This window comes from Dysidea avara, chromosome 10, assembly GCF_963678975.1.
Source record: "Dysidea avara chromosome 10, odDysAvar1.4, whole genome shotgun sequence".
In the NCBI taxonomy this organism is placed as follows: domain Eukaryota; kingdom Metazoa; phylum Porifera; class Demospongiae; order Dictyoceratida; family Dysideidae; genus Dysidea; species Dysidea avara.
This window is the reverse complement of record NC_089281.1, coordinates 21,220,655-21,237,567: the sequence shown is the minus strand read 5'-3', so window position 1 is coordinate 21,237,567 and position 16,913 is coordinate 21,220,655. Positions and strand designations below refer to the sequence as shown.

General features: G+C 37.9%; 2 protein-coding genes and 1 non-coding gene across 3 annotated transcripts in view; all 3 read right to left on the bottom strand.

Moving 5' to 3' along the window:
• Positions 1-782: 782 nt before the first annotated feature.
• On the bottom strand, positions 783-6,709 carry LOC136236113 (spermine synthase-like). The gene is made up of 11 exons (XM_066026212.1): positions 6,479-6,709; positions 6,355-6,430; positions 6,249-6,307; positions 4,991-5,166; positions 4,502-4,588; positions 2,720-2,787; positions 2,566-2,655; positions 2,287-2,398; positions 2,144-2,223; positions 1,978-2,093; positions 783-920 (listed from the first exon to the last, which is right to left on the bottom strand). Exons 1-11 carry the CDS (start codon positions 6,658-6,660, stop codon positions 890-892), a joined length of 1,077 nt encoding a protein of 358 aa, XP_065882284.1. The 5' UTR covers positions 6,661-6,709; the 3' UTR covers positions 783-889.
• Positions 5,489-5,607, bottom strand: LOC136237377 (5S ribosomal RNA). Its single transcript, XR_010692444.1, has one exon. It is a non-coding gene; the product is annotated as a 5S ribosomal RNA (ribosomal RNA).
• A 528-nt stretch (positions 6,710-7,237) lies between the features above and the next one.
• Positions 7,238-16,913, bottom strand: part of LOC136236517 (N-acetyl-D-glucosamine kinase-like) — a 13,382-nt gene continuing 3,706 nt past the window's right edge. The window contains exons 3-10 of the mRNA XM_066026687.1: positions 15,512-15,610; positions 15,314-15,455; positions 14,851-14,961; positions 9,343-9,455; positions 8,625-8,712; positions 7,956-8,050; positions 7,813-7,894; positions 7,238-7,503 (exon numbers count right to left, since the gene is read on the bottom strand). Coding sequence (XP_065882759.1) covers positions 7,328-7,503; positions 7,813-7,894; positions 7,956-8,050; positions 8,625-8,712; positions 9,343-9,455; positions 14,851-14,961; positions 15,314-15,455; positions 15,512-15,610 — 906 coding nt within the window. The 3' untranslated portion in view covers positions 7,238-7,327. The remainder of the gene's footprint in view (positions 7,504-7,812; positions 7,895-7,955; positions 8,051-8,624; positions 8,713-9,342; positions 9,456-14,850; positions 14,962-15,313; positions 15,456-15,511; positions 15,611-16,913) is intronic.

The window sequence follows — 16,913 nt, the reverse complement described above, 5'->3', positions numbered from 1 at the left end:
ATACCCATATTACTTTAAATTTATAATTACAGACACAACCATTTTTACACCTGTAGCCAAGGGGTTAGGGGGAGATGCGACATATTAATACATAGTTGGTATACTAAATGCATGGATTTTGACATTTTGTGTTATAATTTATACTATGTAATTTTAAGTGTAGAGATAGGGTGGCATGAGTGCATGAATCTGGAGGAAGCAAGTTTTTATCCAAATATTGGACAGAAAAAATTGATAGCAATTTATAACAAAAATACTAGAAGATCGGATCTTTTGAATACTTAACCATCATACACATTATTGGATCAATTTTTATTAAATAGTAGCTGTGATTGTAAGGAAACTTTAATCAAAATTAATGGTGGATCACAAAAAGAAGAAACTTTTAGATCTTAAGGTACTTTAAGTCATATGCATTTATTGAAAACTGTAAGAGGTTAAAATGCACACACGCACACGTACAACTTTATACTATTGTGTGGTACAGGTTGCTACTTCAGTCTCACTTTTACAACTAGTTCTGTTACCATTTACAACTCACTCACAGCTACGTCCTCAAGGGTACAAACCATATAATAGTCCACCTATACGGTTCAGCAGTGAAATCGTCAAATATATAATCCCTGTCACTTAACCATGCATAGAAATGATACAAGCATGCAAGTTAATTTACAATATTTAGGTATTAGCCTCCAGTCAACATTAACTCCTTAATACATATCTCTAGGCTCTCCACTATGCACACACTTGTACCAACTGTTTGTTTATCCAGTGTACTGAAGTTATGCATAAGCAACTGATATTATATTTTTGAATATAACAAAATGGTGTAACTAGAAGTGATATGCAATGGTGGTAGCTCACATGACACAGTATGCCATATTAATGTTCATGTTTTCCATACTTTGTAAAATGTCCAACTGTGATAATCGTTGTTAAGGAAAACACTACATAACAACATATACCTTGGGACCATGCAGCATATTTTCAAATACTCTTGTACCTAATTAACTGTAATTGGGGTGGGAGACTGGGAGTAAAAGTTTATAAGCATGCATCATCAGGTTTTTAGAGCATAAGCAAAATGGATACTTAGTTTGAGAAGTTAATTAAAAGTATCTTAACGAACATGTTCAAGAGTTACTACAGGAAGGATCATGTGATCATGCAGATTGGCAAGATGGTGATGGATGCAGTGAAGCATCACATAAGGAGTGTGTGTGGTGATGTGATGGATGAAATGAAGGGGACAATTATGAGTAACCTGATGGTTACCTCATAATTGTCCCCTTTCATTTCATGTTATTATTGTGCACATAAATTTTGTATTGATTGAAGTAAGCTCTAATATTTTAGCAAGGATTTATTGCAATCTGATTTTTGGTGACTTGAAACTGAACTAAATGGATCATCATGTTTGGAGATATAGTGACCATGATGCAACATTGAGCTTAAATGCAGATGATTATTGAAGCTTGAGATCAAGATATTATAATGGAGCAGTGATGTTATAGCTATCCAAAATTTAACAAAAAGCAGTCAGTCATAAAAAATTATGTGTCTATAGCCAATTGCTATTTTTTTCGGAGGATATGTCATTAACTTATAGTGTTACATATAATTCATCACTAATAGTGAATTCTATAACACATCATTTATTATTCCCAGGGAATTTTACTCGTCTGCTGTTTGAAGGTTTCATATAACAGGAAATGTGTTGAGCATTGAAATGACTTCTGTTGTTATTAAGTCTTAATTGTCATACATAATAGAAAAGGGAAACTTGATGGGTTGTCAATTGTACTGTATGATGACACAGTACATGGGCCCTGTCAAATGCCTCCTGTCATAGTCAGAGTGGGAAAAATTCTTTGACTTTCCATATTATCCTTAACTTCACATCACTCACAGCTATAATATAGGGGATGCCATTGAGGACTCTACAAATTGTAAACAATTCATACACTTAAAGGATACTCTTCTTTAAATGACAAAACTGGTACAGTCACTGTGCTATAATCCACTGCACAGTGCAAGTTGGTCAGATGGTGTTGAAACATTTTTTGTGCACTGTGGTCATGTGATCCATGTCCCTGCAGATAGTTGATAAGCCATGCCCACACGGTTTGTGCACTACACTTACTTGAACAATACAACGACCAGAGGAGGACAGCAGCTTTAGTGCAAGATCCAGTATAGTATGTAGTAGCTCCCATACATTATCTGGTTGGGGTATAATGACCATGTCACAATCCATGTGATCAGCAATAAAAGGGATTTCTCTACCTGTGAGTGTAACATTGATAGGGATATCAGTAGTATCATGAATGATGTAATCAAACACATCTCCTTTTTTGATGAAGTCTTTCATCACAGGAATACAATCATCGATGATAATCTGTAGTGTTGACCAGTCAAATATTTCATTAAAATATTTCATTGGACAGGTATATAAAAAAAATCAGGGTGATTTTAACAATAGCTACTTGCTGAATATTAGAGCTCATTGCAATCAATACACGAGGGGGTTCCAGCATTAGTGCACAATATAACATTGATGGATACCTCATAATTGTCTCCCTTCATTTCATCTAACACATCACCACACACACTCCTCATGTGACGCTTCACTGCATCCATCACTATCTTGTCAATCTACATGATCACGTGATCCCATAACATGATCACATGATCCTGTAAGATAATCGCATAATCTCACTTCAATCATGATCACCATTGATGGATTATACATCAACACTTCTCTTAATGCTGCACCATCTCCACCTCCTGTAGTGTATAAGGGGAAACAAAGAACTAAAAGGGACGAGATACGTATTCCTTAGGTTTATGTTTTCATGGTAAACTAGAAATAATCATGGCATTCAGTGTGCTAAGATAACTAGACCCTGTGGTAATGAAACATTTTCACAGTGGCCAGTGGGCTTAGCCCAACACTGGTAAAAATTGGGATACTCTAACAGAGCAGTCATATACTCTAATAAAGCAGTCTACTGTAGCTAAAGAAAACATACATTTTACTCTCTACTTCCCAGGTGACCGTCAGACAGTCAAATAATAGTCCATGAACATAAGATCTTTTGGGCTTACTAAATCTTCATCCTCAAAAATAGTATGCCCTTTACTGACTAAATCTATTGCATATTTTAAGCATAGGCGGGGCCAGGGCCCTCCCCCCTCACTTTTATGTAATGTTTGCAACACTGAAAAGATCAAGATACTCTAATAGAGCAGTCACAGTATTCAGAGAAGCAGTGTAGCTAGCTACGTATGTGTAGTTATAAATAAGGAGATACGTGACTGGATCTGCGAAAACCGGTCTTATTACCCAAGACAGGAAGTTCACACAAACACAAAGCTTTATGAATACACTATCAAATTTCACTGTCACAGTCGACCAGAGTAAAGTGGTCTGCTTTTGCTAGCTGTTTGTTTCAAGTACAGTGGCAAGCCGTACAAGTGATCTGGGGTCTTGATGGAGCCAGCTGGCCAACCAGGAGATGGCTCTGTGTGGCTGTACAGTTCCGTGGTATTGGACAATGACCTGTGCTGTAAATTTCCTTTTATTTTAGCCAGATTTGAGCCCTGAATGGCCCATAACTTGGCCTAATTCATCCCAAAACCTTCCTCTTCAATTTTTGAACAGCACCTTTCCCGCCTTCCAGGCCCCCTGCCTTCCAGGCCCCCTGCCTCCCACCCCTTTTGGAGTTCGCCTGATGCAGCCAGCCTCGGTTAAAATACTATCTAAAATGGCAGGAAACTTAGCTGTTGACTACTTCTTCAGTGGATGATCTGGAAGGTAATAAATTGTTGTAAAACATGTGAAAATTTGGTATGCGTAGCTACCACCATTGGCAAGCTATAACACTCTGAATAGTTAAAACCGATGTTTCTCGATACTTTTAAATGGGTGATAAGACCAGTTTTCCCAAAGATAGTCACATATATAGTTGATGGAGGGCAGCTATTGTCAGCAGGTAATTACCCCTTTTTACTTACAGCTAGGCCCTAGCATCATCAAAAGTCTGGCTACACCCCTGAGTTGGCGTCTTTAACTTGAGTACACGTTGGTCTGACCTGACTCAGTCTGTACGTCATGAATTAGTAGATATAGTGTTGTCCTATATCCCTTCATGAGTAGGGTCAAATGAAGAAATTCCCAACAATATTTTCTTCTGCTTCCATGTAATAATGTGCATGCCTTTTGGGCTACAGAAACAAAGCAATTCTAGCTCTTTAAGAACTGGCGAACAAGACCAAAAAATTTTATAGGTTCACCAATAGTAATAAAGGAATTAAAAATTTTTTTCTTGTAGCTCAAAAAATCCTGCTATATATACGGTAGAATGAAACTCTCTGGTAGTTCAATTCTTGAACACCGTAGACTTGTAGATAGCAACGATTAACAAAAATTTTGTAAAAGGTGCAAAACTATGCAGGATTTTGCTGAGATGGTCCCATTCATGTTAGCAACACTACATACCTAATATCAATATCTTGGAGTCCTTCATGTCATACTGTCCACCACCAGTAAGAGTTTTGGTGTATACCTCATCACTATCAGCAATGTCTGTAGAGTATAGAATAACATGGCACTCTTTCTTGAAGATACCATATAGGATGCACTTTTTGTGAATGGTAGAGCTTCAGGAGACTGAGTTAATATATTTTTAAAACTCTTGGTAGCTTTCTAATGATTATATTCTTGTGGATGACATACTCTATCTCCATCACACAATGGCATGTGTTTGTAAGTTTGTATGGATATGGCTAACAAAATTTCCTGGCAAAACACCACCCGATCAATGTGCAATAACCTCAGTTATGTGAACAACAGTTACACTTTCACTTACCCAGACACCAAAAATGACTGTTCTATTAGAGTGGTGTTGAGAGTAGTGTTGACTAAAATAAGTACAATTTTTATTAAACAATAGGTTGCTCCCAGAACTGAGTGTATAGCATCACTCACTGACAACATTGTCAAGGAATAATATGGCTCCATATTCATCAGACTGGAATATATCAATTTGTTGATAAGGGGAACAAGCAGAGTAGAGTTGACTGGTAAATGAGTACTGGTCTACTTGTCCATCATATCTTGTACAGTAACGGACAAGGGATGTTCCCTTCTGTATTGAAAACTTTCTACAATATGGTAAAAAAATAATACATATCAAACTGACATATACACATACTTCTTGAAAATGACACAAAAATGAATGAAATGAAAGAAGGTCTACAACATTGGGTATTCCCTATCTTTAGTGATCGGACAAGAACTGGTGCTTTCTTTCAGTGTGCTATGATTGTAGACAATTGCTAAGCCATTGTACTGCCTATTTATACACACAATACTCCAGCAAACTACTCCATTGCAGCCTATTACTCGCTGCTATTTACAAAAAAAGGATGAAGTAAAAACCTTACGATTGGCAAAAAAAAGAAAAAAAAACCATTCGCAAAAGAAAGTCTACAACACAGGGTATTCCCAGGCAGTCACCCATCCAAGTACTAACTCTGCCTGACGGTGCTTAACTTCAGTGATCGGACGAGAACTGGTGCTTTCAGCGTGGTATGGTTACAGACATTTGTTAAGCCATTCTACTGCCTATTTATACACACAACAATCCAGCAAGCTACTCTCCTAATCTCTGCTATTAAAAATCTATTTACAAAAAGCTGAAGTAGCTTACCATGACCTGTAAACTTTTTTTTCCCGTCACAATGTTAGCTATGTGTTTTAAATTTGTTTTTGTATATTATGGATTGTAAATGTGTATGTAGGGAAGAACGGCTATTGCCGACTGGAGTTTAAATTGTGAAATCAAATCAAATCTATAGCTGCTATACACTAGCTGCTCAGAGTGGGTCCCTTAATGGTGTGGATCTGAACTTGTTTGTGCCCCTCCCCTTGCCAGTTCCTGGATCTGCCCCTGTATACACCCAAGACTCCAGCAAACTACTCTCTTAATCTCTGCTATTAAAAATCCATTTACAAAAAGCTGAAGTAAAAGCTTACCATTGGTAAAAAAGTCTACAACACAGGGTATTCCCAGGCAGTCACCCATCCAAGTACTAACCCTGCCCGACGCTGCATAATTTCACTAGAACTGGTCCTTTCAGCGTGGTCTCAAGACCACACACACAACACATCATTAAAATGGAAGATGCATAGCTGAAATCCCCAGGCAGTCAGTGTAAACAAACAAACAAAAAGTTTAACTCACACTTGAGGAATCTTGGCTAAAACAGTTTCACTGATAACTGTCTCTACTGCAGACAGGTCCTAGGCGTGGCTGACATTCACGTACACATTTACACGTGGTTGCTTACTTTAATCAACGGATCTTCTGTCGACTGCACAGCATCGACACAGACTAATCCACTCTGATACACCTCTATTGTATATCTGTTGGTGTTTACGTAATATTGACGTTAGCAACAAGAGTTTGCTGACCTTCCGTTTTCCGTGATCAAAATTGACATAGCTTTAACACTGCTTTGGATTGTTTCGATAACTTGATCCTGTAGTCCATAGCGCAATAGAATTTGTTCTATATCTTTCAATGTGCTTTTCGCTACAGTTTCACTATAGGCTTGTAATCGAAACTGGAGGATATCGTGCGTTAGACTCGCCATGCTCTTGGTTAGTCTCGTGCCTAAAGCGCGAGCCCGGCTGGGCACGAGACTAGCTCTTGGTGACCACTAACCCTTTCTAATTAAACCGCGGCGCGCCCTAAAGCATAAAATCTGTGATTGTGACATAGGTATGTATTGTATTGTATTAATGCTTTACAGTGACCAGCAATGAAGGTCTGACAGCAACATGTGCTGCAGCCTTAGGATTACCTAACCTAATTTCAAGGACTTAGACATAGTGACTTATAGCTGAAAAGGTGTAACAGAAAAGGGGCCAAAGTAAGGAAAAAAATCCCTCCAACCCCAGGAATCGAACTGGGCTGCAGTTCGATTCCTGGGGTTGGAGGGATTTTTTTCCTTACTTTGGCCCCTTTTCTGATAAGGTATACGATCATGAACGTATATTATTAGTTCACAAACTTCTCTTGTAATTTAAAGTTGTCATTTTAAAGAGGTCCGGGTGACCTTTTCAGCTGGCGTATAGATACGTAGGTAGCAACTCCAACTGACCATTTAACTATTTTCAGTACAAAACTGCTCAGCCATACCAGTTTTGCACTCATAATTTTTTTCCCTCTAATATAAAAACAAATTAATATTCTATTCAACACTAAAAATCAACATCATTTTTGCAGCATTGAAAAATGGTATTTTCAATATTCCAATGTTAGACTGTGTGATGGTATAGTTGGTCCACATTATCAGCATATTTTATTGGTAACTTGTAGTTGGCCTTTGTAGCTCCCAGGTAAGCAGCACCAATGGCAGATGAAACCTTCACAAGCAGCAGAGAATACTCAAATGCATCTCCATTGTAGCTCTCTTTCAGGCCTTCTACAAACCCTATGAACAAGTGGACAGACAGAAATTATTAGTGCAACAGTCCCTCAGCATCTGATCATTTGGTAACAGCCGTTGTAGTGCTCATGTTCATAAAAGAAGTTTGCTAATTATTAAAGTAAAAGGTCAAGAATTATTTGTCAGATAATTGCGGAAGCACCATCTTATCTATGCTATTGGCATTGTACCATGTAGTTGTTAAAATGTATTGTAAAATGTATTCTATTAGAGCGTTATATACACCTTGCAAAGTGAATAGATCACTTCTGTAAGATAATGCGTGTTCATCAAACACAGTTCACATTTACTTACCAGCCTTTAGTAGATCCCAACTCTTCCATACACTTCCCACACAAGCAATCTTTAAACCGCCAGTACTATTAGTGAGTAGTGACTATAGCAATAGAACACATCATGTACACCTGTGGAATATATGGGCTTACAGTTTAGGGTACCTTATCAGCCTTGGCTGCCACAGCAGCAACATGTCTACCCAGATCATATCCAGCAAGATAGAATACTTTCTTACATAGTGGATCGGTCTTTGAAGCTACATGAACAGATTGGTATTGAAATAGCTATTAGGGCAGTTGCAGTGCATGCATGTGTGCACATGCGTGCGTATGTGTGTCAGTATAGCCAAGTGGCTGGAGTATTGGCCTGGTAATCAAAGGATGCCAGGTTCATGTCAATTTGGTATTGTTGTTTCCTTGAGCAAGAATCCAGTCTACTGAGCTGCATTATCGGGGCCACCAACTGGGGAAGCAGCCCAAACATCAATGGGTACCCGGTGTTTACTGGGGAAGCAAATGCCCATTGTCTTGCTTAGTGGTGTTGGGATCGTTGTGCAACTTCGGGTGACCTCTCTCTGGACAGTCCTCCAGTGGGTTACTAGTCCTGCCCCAGGAGGATTGGTCTGCACAAGGCTCAAGTGCCTGAGTGGTGCACAGGCATTCCAGTACTAGTTTGCTGGGAGGCAATAGCTGTATTTTGCATGGCTGCTGTAGGCTTTTTTTTTTTTGCTTCGTGTGTGTGCACGCATGTATGTGTAAAAATTATAGTTAGTAATGCCAACTATTACACATGATCCACGTACATATGTACAATAACACAATAGTACTAACTTTCTGCTAAATGCTTTGCAAAGCCAGCCAAGACCTTCTTGTCAAAATTCTGATATAAGTATGGTAGAATATCAAATGGTCCACTCATCTGCAAGAAGAAAAACCACACTTGGCTCTACACAATAATTGTAATAAACTTTGATATTGAGGAAACATTCAACCAGCACATCATGTGACTATATTTAATGCTTGTGCATCAGAACTATAGTTGTGGACAGAGTCTACTGATTGTTGGTTGAGTAATTGTAGGTCAGGTGAGTTGTGGATGCAGAATTAAAGCATATCTCAAGAGTCAAGCTGGAGTATAAAAAGTTGCGTATAGCCATAAATTAGTTGGAGATCAAGGTTATTAATAAGTCAGTTTTCGAGCTAGTAAGTTGTGGAAGACAGCAGTGTAGCATATAGAATACATTAAAAAAAACAAATGTATGCATGGGGTTATGTGTTTAGTTACATGGGGGAGAAGCATGTGGATAGGTATGCCCACCAATCTCTGAAATTCTGTCTATGCCACTGACTGTTATAATCTCATTGATAAAGGTCACTACTTTAACGTGGCCATATTTTGATCTCAAAGGTGGTCATCACAATGAAATTTCATTGAATCAAAACAGTTTTATTACACTGGTTGAAAAGCACACACTATAGTACATTTGAACTTGATCTATGTACATATAAGAGTTAACATACTGTAATACACCCACTGTACATAGGCTACCTTGAAATAGCTGTTCATCTGGTCCTGTACTACAGTGATGTCATGAGGTGATGATTGTAGTCCATCAACATGATCATATACCATCTTGATAGCTCTTTGTGCTATCCAATATGCTGTATACACAATACCAATGCATCGAGTATAATATTTTAAATAGTCTCATGTTTACAGCAAAAGAAGTAACATGTACAATAACAACAGTAAAAAGTACAATGACAACAGTTTCTACAACATACAATACAACAATAATAAATAATACTTAATGAGGCGATTACAAAGAGTGGACATAAAGTCGTGCTCAGAAAAGATTTGTCAAGGGAGTTGATTCCACAACTTTGCTCCCTGATAGCACAAAAAGCTTGTGCTCGTGATGGACAACACCTATCAACATTAGCACATCTTGAAGGATACTGAGTTGAATAAGTATGTTGAGGGCTAAACAGTATAGGAGGATCTAGTAAACCAAAGGTTCAACGGTTTATAGCACATAATGTTCAGTACGAAACTAACCAAATGCGTATGTAAAGTCATATGAGCTAGAATTTACATTGCTGACGACTTTCATGGCTATCAAGTTTGCATGCTTTGTTCAATAGAAAGTAGTGAAGAAAGAAATATGAATGACAGTATTACTAGGTGGGCAAATCCCTACCCAGAGTTGGGGTACTTACTTCAGTCAGTGTTGGGGGTAACATGTTACTTAACCTATGTAACACGTTACGAATAATTATTACTTTTGTGTAGAGCTCGGCGGTATTGAAATTTGAATACACGGTATTAGTAACAGGAAAATATCGCGGTATATCGGTATATAGTTAACTTGTCATTGTAACAATTACATCATTTCTTGGGCCTAGTATGAAGCGGTATCATCCCAAAAACAAAAAATATATATAGTTCAGTACAAGTAAGCATGTGTTGTAATGTCACAACCTCAAGGTTTTGTTTAGGGTGTGTCTGCTAAACCATCAACAGATTGGATAATTAAACACCAAAGGCTGGGTTAAAGCAATCCTATGCCAGTATTCATCAATAAACCGATATATCGGTTATCAAATGCTGTCACGATATGATAAATGGTTATGATAATTCACTACTTTTGTGGTAACAAATTAATATAATGAAATACGCTATAAAAACTGGTAATATAACTCAAGTTACTTTACTTACAGTACAACATGCTACCTAAGTAATAAAGTTACTGTAACAAGTCTAATATTATGTAATATTGTTACTACAAGTAACGGAGTTACTAATCTCATTAGTAATCCACTAAGTAACGCCTAGCCACTAAGGGCTCTCACGATAAATCAAAATATAATCAGTTTTTTATTTTGTAATCGATTAATCGTGTCACATCATCAATAAAAATTCTAAGTGAAAAGCCTCTTTGCTCACTACAACAAATACAATGCCTCTTTTTACTATTCCAGAAAGCACTAAAGTTACGAGAAGCCATACAACCACGCATGTAAGTACTGCTACTAGTGTTAAAATATTCTTACCCAGATCTTCTGAAAACAGTAGCTGTTATACTTTAAGAAAAAAGAACTGCATCACAGGAAAAATAAACTGATATTCTCTGTATAGCAGCCATCTTGATAACTAATCAAAACACGGAGTAATCCGGACAAGGGAGCCTGTATTAAAATATTTGTGGTGCCTAATCAGGGCTGGAGAAAGCGATTCGGCCAGTCAGGCCATAGCCTGACCGCTTTTTCAGCATTGATTATAAAAATATATATCTGAGTCGCTGATAGGCACTGGTCGATTATGCTGGCATGTTTTTATGAACGATAGATGCCTAAAGCATCATGCAAGCATTGTGATAATTCCAGTAGAATACTTACATCATACTGTTAAATCCTTCCCCGTGATGATCATCATGGAAAAGATTGAAATACTCTAATAGAACAGTCAATCTAATAGAGCACTCAGGTATTTGTTATTTACTGATTTATTAGTCAAACGCTTTATGAAGCTGGCAAATACAAAATAATAAATAGCTTTGCAAGAAAGTGTACATAATTGGATGAATATTTGAGCACTGCAGCATAGCAAGATAGGATAAGATTAAGCATATAGTTTAGTGCCTAGCTACTATTAACTGAGTTGTGACTTTATCACCAGCTTGTTCATCACATTAAAATTAGTTATAAGTTGTATACATATAGTAGCTACAACAAAGGGAACAATACGTACTGTATTTACACGTGTTACAACTGTATAATGTATGAAATTAATGTGAACACATGATGTAGCTACGTGCAGTGAGTTCAACACAAGTGTTATAGTCAATGAGCCTTATCCAAAATACGTCATAGACATAAAAATGGCCGCTGTAGTGTGGGGACGTTCGTAAAATTTGTATGGGCAACTGTGGGAAGTGAACGGCAATATCTCAGCCAAGAAGGAAGATATCAAACTCTAACTAGCAGGTATGGCTATAAGACATTACAATAAGTACGTAAAAGCGATTTTCGGTTGATTTTCAAAACAATGCTAGATTCCTATTCTTTCAGCTAATTTATAACCATACCTGCTGGTTAGAGCTCGATATCTTCCACCATTCAATAATTTTCGTCCCATAGTTTCCCATACAAATTTTACGAACGTTTCCACACTACAGCAGCCATTTTTATGTCTGTGACGTAATTTCGGATAAGACTCATAATTTGCTAGGGAATTACAGCTGATCAGATTTAGCATGTAATTTGAAAATTTTTCCTGGAGGAGCATGCCCCCAGAACCCCCCCTACCATTCACATAACAAAGTGCTCAGCATTTCATAGTGCCTACCTCTTGGCCTGACCACTTTAGAATTGCTTCCTCCAGCCCTGCTAATTGTCTGGGTTGTGTAATAGAGGCCACACCACCATAGGTAACCAGGCATTGCTGTGCTTTATAGCAAAAGTTGCATCACTTCTCTTTTCTCAATGCTACAGCCAGTGTTGGGACAGTTACTTTTTATAAGTATATTACTTGCAACAGAACTATTTAGTTACAGTTACACATTACCCAAAAAATAAAGTAACTGTAATAATATTACATATTATATTACTTTGTGTCCACAGCCTTAAGCTGTCACGTGTGAAACTACCACCTTATCACGTGACATGATTGCGTTGTTGGACAATGTGCAAATCTTGGTTATAAGTAAAAAGCTGGTGAATAAGCTTCATTCAGTAGGCTTCATTACTTCGTTGTGGCTAGGCGTTACACAGTGGATTACTAACGAGATTAGTAACTTCGTTACTTGTAGTAATAATATTACGCTAGTTACAGTAACTATATTACTTAGGTAACGCCATTAGTAAGTAAAGTAACTTGAGTTATATTACCTGTTTATAGCGTATTTCGTTATATTACTTAGTTACCACAAAAGTAATAATATTATGTAACACGTTACTCCCAACACTGGCTACAGCACACCTCTAGTTGGCTCACCACATCCATGACAGATTCTGAGCCTGTAAGTACTACTAATTGTAACTACCTATCAACTGCTGCCATTCCTTCAACTCTCCTTTTACCACTATAATGTTATTCTGGGTGGTGATTAAGTGTGACTGATGTTACTATGGTGTTCACTACATATAGATTAATCGATTTAGTAATCGATGATTAATCGATTAATAAATTAATCGAAACTGAGAGCCCTACTAGCCACAACGAAGTAATGAAGCCTACAGAATGAAGCTTATTCACCAGCTTCTTACTAATAACACATTGTCCAACAACACAATCATGTCATGTGATAAGGTGGTAGTTTCACATGTGACAGCTTAAGGCTGTGGAAACAAAGTAACATAATATGTAATATTATTAATAGTTACTTTACTTTATGGGTAATATGTAACTGTAACAAAATAGTTCAGTTGAAAGTAATATGTAAAAAGTACATAGAAAAATTTGGAACTTTCAACTAGAGTAGGGACCATAGCACATAAAAGTACTGAAACAAGCTCGAGTAGTGCACGATATTAAATCACAGTAAAACAATAAGAAGTGTTATATCCCTACTGTGTATTTCCATTATGGTATCTTGAGCAGTTTATCAACAACATCAGTAGGGATATAATACTTCTTATTATTTTACTGTGATTTAATATCGTGCACTACTCCAGCTTGTTTCACTACTTTTTATTGATGTGCACTCTAGTTGAAAATTCCAAATTTTTCTGTGTACTTGTTTGTTAACTTTTTTTGTAAATAATTATTATGACAGGTGAACCCACCCATACCGCATCTGAAACAGCGCCGCGTGCCCCAATTATCATCTGAAAAGTGAAGTATTTATTACGCTTCATTGTCAGCTATGTTCAACCCGTCACACAGCATTTCGGATCAAGAACTGTTCAAAAAGTACCTCTGCAATCCATGCATACGGTTACCGAAAGAAAGAAATGGTGCCACGCGCCCCAGCTATAGTATGTACAAGTTGAGCTGAATCCTGAAAAACAGCTAAAAGTTAAAGTGGATTTTTTTCTCAACAGAGTTAACTTTTCAGCCAACCAGATGATTAGTGGTAACAGCAAAGGTGTCAACAACAGACAGGTACGATTTGGCTCCATTGCAAGTTTGGGAAAGGGCTGTAATGGACACTGTACTTATATGGCTTTCCCATAGGAAATGTAAAATTTTGATTGGCTGTAAACATTATATCAGATATTTGAACAAAAAGATTTCAAAATATTTTTAGCGGGTCAAGCAGTACTACAAATGAACCAAATTTCAAGACCATGTGTAATTACACCCATGAGTTATTAAATGTTTTAGAGGATTCAGCTCAATGCGTACATACTATACCAATTACCATCTCAAAAGTAAAGTATCCATTACGCTTCATTGTTGGCTATGTTCAACCCGTTACACAGCAGTACGAATCAAGAACTGTTCGAAAAGCACCTCTGCAATCAAAATAGCCACTATAAAAATACGGATGATTTCCATTAATAAGACCTCCCTCTAATAAGAAGGCAAGCCATCACGTTTTACTGCCAAATCGACACTTGTTGCTGTCAGCAAAGATGACTGGGACACTGGTAAGTCCATGAAGAATGCATTGTACGTACTGCGGTATGCCAAAAGGTACCTCTCAGGCCGAAGCGACGTCGAACAGTGAAAAAATCAAGCCTGTAGCCTTAGCCGTTATCAAGTTACGGTTTTACCTAACCAATACTACCTTTGTCATCAGGGAAAATTGAGGCTGGTTTCTGGGTGATGTTATTTCGTGGGCCACACCTACTCCTTTGTGGTCCCTACCATACAGTACTATCATACTGTATGATATGTAACGAGTTACTTTTAAAAAGTAATTGCCCCAACACTGACTTCAGTAAAGTAACTGGTTACAGTAATCTGCACTATTAATTGAAAACTGACTACTCTATTAGAGAATTTCAATCTCAAAGACAACCTTGTTGGCCAGTCTTAGTGTGGAGAGTTAGTATTATAGGTAAGTTGCACAGAACACTTTCAGTAGTGGAATAGACAATATGCTTATACCTGCTCCTTCATCTCCGAGCATGTGACCCCATCCACCACACCCATGACCACTCCCATCAGGGTTTACCAGACGACAGTTAGATCCAGTCCCCGATATCAACACTACTCCTCCTGTGGATGGGAAATTACTACAGTGAAGATTATCCAATCATGTCACTGAATAAAATTGGCCAATGTAAAAGTCCCTCAAATGTGTAATTTATGTACAAAGCGACCTGGCCAACTCTTTAATATTAGGAATTTTACCCCTAAAGGTAGACAGATTTCAGGTTTTGTTTCTTGATATAAACAACAGAAGTATATTGTCTACCAAATGCCATAATACGCATACACACACCAAGCGTATTTTTGCGCAGGTACGACTAGTATTAATAAATTTTGTGTGCTCTAAATTTGGTATGCAACTATTAACAAATACACCATTCAATCAATAATCACTGTCTCTAAAATTAAAGGTACTCACCTGTGGCAGAGACAGTGGCAATGGAACCATAAGTGTCAGTACACACATGATAGATCTCACTAGCAGTGGGGTACTTCTCAGTCATACCAGTTATAAAGGCCTCTTGTGCTTCCTTCTTCTCTGCCCCACTCAGTGACAGACCCTACACATGTCACAATGACACTACTCAACAGTCACCATCAAAATAGTATAGCTCACCAAGGCCTTTAATGGCTTGTCTAAGGGAAGATTAGCCTTCTTTTTGGCCTCCACAACCATATCATTGATTCTCTTAAGGCATACATCCATGCCATCAAGCTGAAAGATATAAATTACAAGCTGAAAGATATAACTACAAGCTGTACATTAGGTTAATTTCAAGGATAATTTATTAATTGAATAATTAGCTACCAGTAATTCATAAGTGAATTTTCATGACGGAATGGCAATTGCAAAAAACGTTCCCTTAAAATAACCCTAGATACACATATATGACCTTATCCGTATTGATGCCAGAATAGAGCTCTTTCAGCACGTGAGCAAAACTACGCAAATTTTTATGTTCGCCCACGCGTCAGTCGTAATGGTGCACAGGTGCTGGTAATTAGGGGCTGCGTAGAAGGGGATAGAATGGCTAAACTCTCGCTGTATGCCGAAAAACTCTCCCGAGAAGCAAAGGATAGATATTTAGACAAAATATCTACTCTAGGCGGAGTGGACCCTTTCTCTGGAGTTGCTATTGGCGACGTTTGCCGTACAACGCCTTCAGTTGATGCCTGTGACTTGGTGTCGTACTTGGTCTTGAAAACCAGTTTTATGACAGCTACACAGTTTCAAGCTCGCAAAGGACTGGAGGCTTACAACCAGTTTGTTTGTGGGTGGGTTAAGGATGTCAAAACAAAAAAAGTATCAGGAAAATATCTAACTTGTGGATGCGTAAGTAAATATACTGGGGGAGGGTACTGTTCGTGTATATTGCACTTGCTGAAGCTTTGTAATGTCTTATCACATATCTATACGTCCTTACAGCGAAGCTTCTTTAACAAACTCCCCGAAATAAGGAAAAACGTCCTCCACAGTAATAGATTTTAGTCCCAACTAGACATTTCTCTTAAAGATAAGGAAAATGCATCTATAGTACAGTAAATAAAGGCCTAAAATTCTGGTCATAAAATGTTAGAGAGGTTCCATGCACTGTATTTGCTGGCTTCAGCTACTGAAGTCATGCACTGATAGCAGTAATGCTCACAATCCAATTCACTTGAATTTTATGCCGACACGAGGAGTATTGTTAGTTATGTTATTATTGTCATTATATAGGTCCGTCATTCACAGCGCATCAGTGAGACTGCATTAAGCTGTTGGATTGTACTTGAGCTAAGTGGTGAAGTCTGTTGTGCCCACTGCAACTGCATGGCTGGCTTGGGTGAGGCATGCACTCATATAGCTGCTGTCCTTTTTTACCTCGAGGCTCTGGCAAGAATCCAAGGTACTGAGACAAGCACACAACAGGCATGTCAATGGATTATACCATCGTACATGAAGTCAATCGAATACCGACCTATTAAGAAAATTGACTTTACTTCAGCTCGTGGTAAGAAACGGAAACTTGATGAGCTAA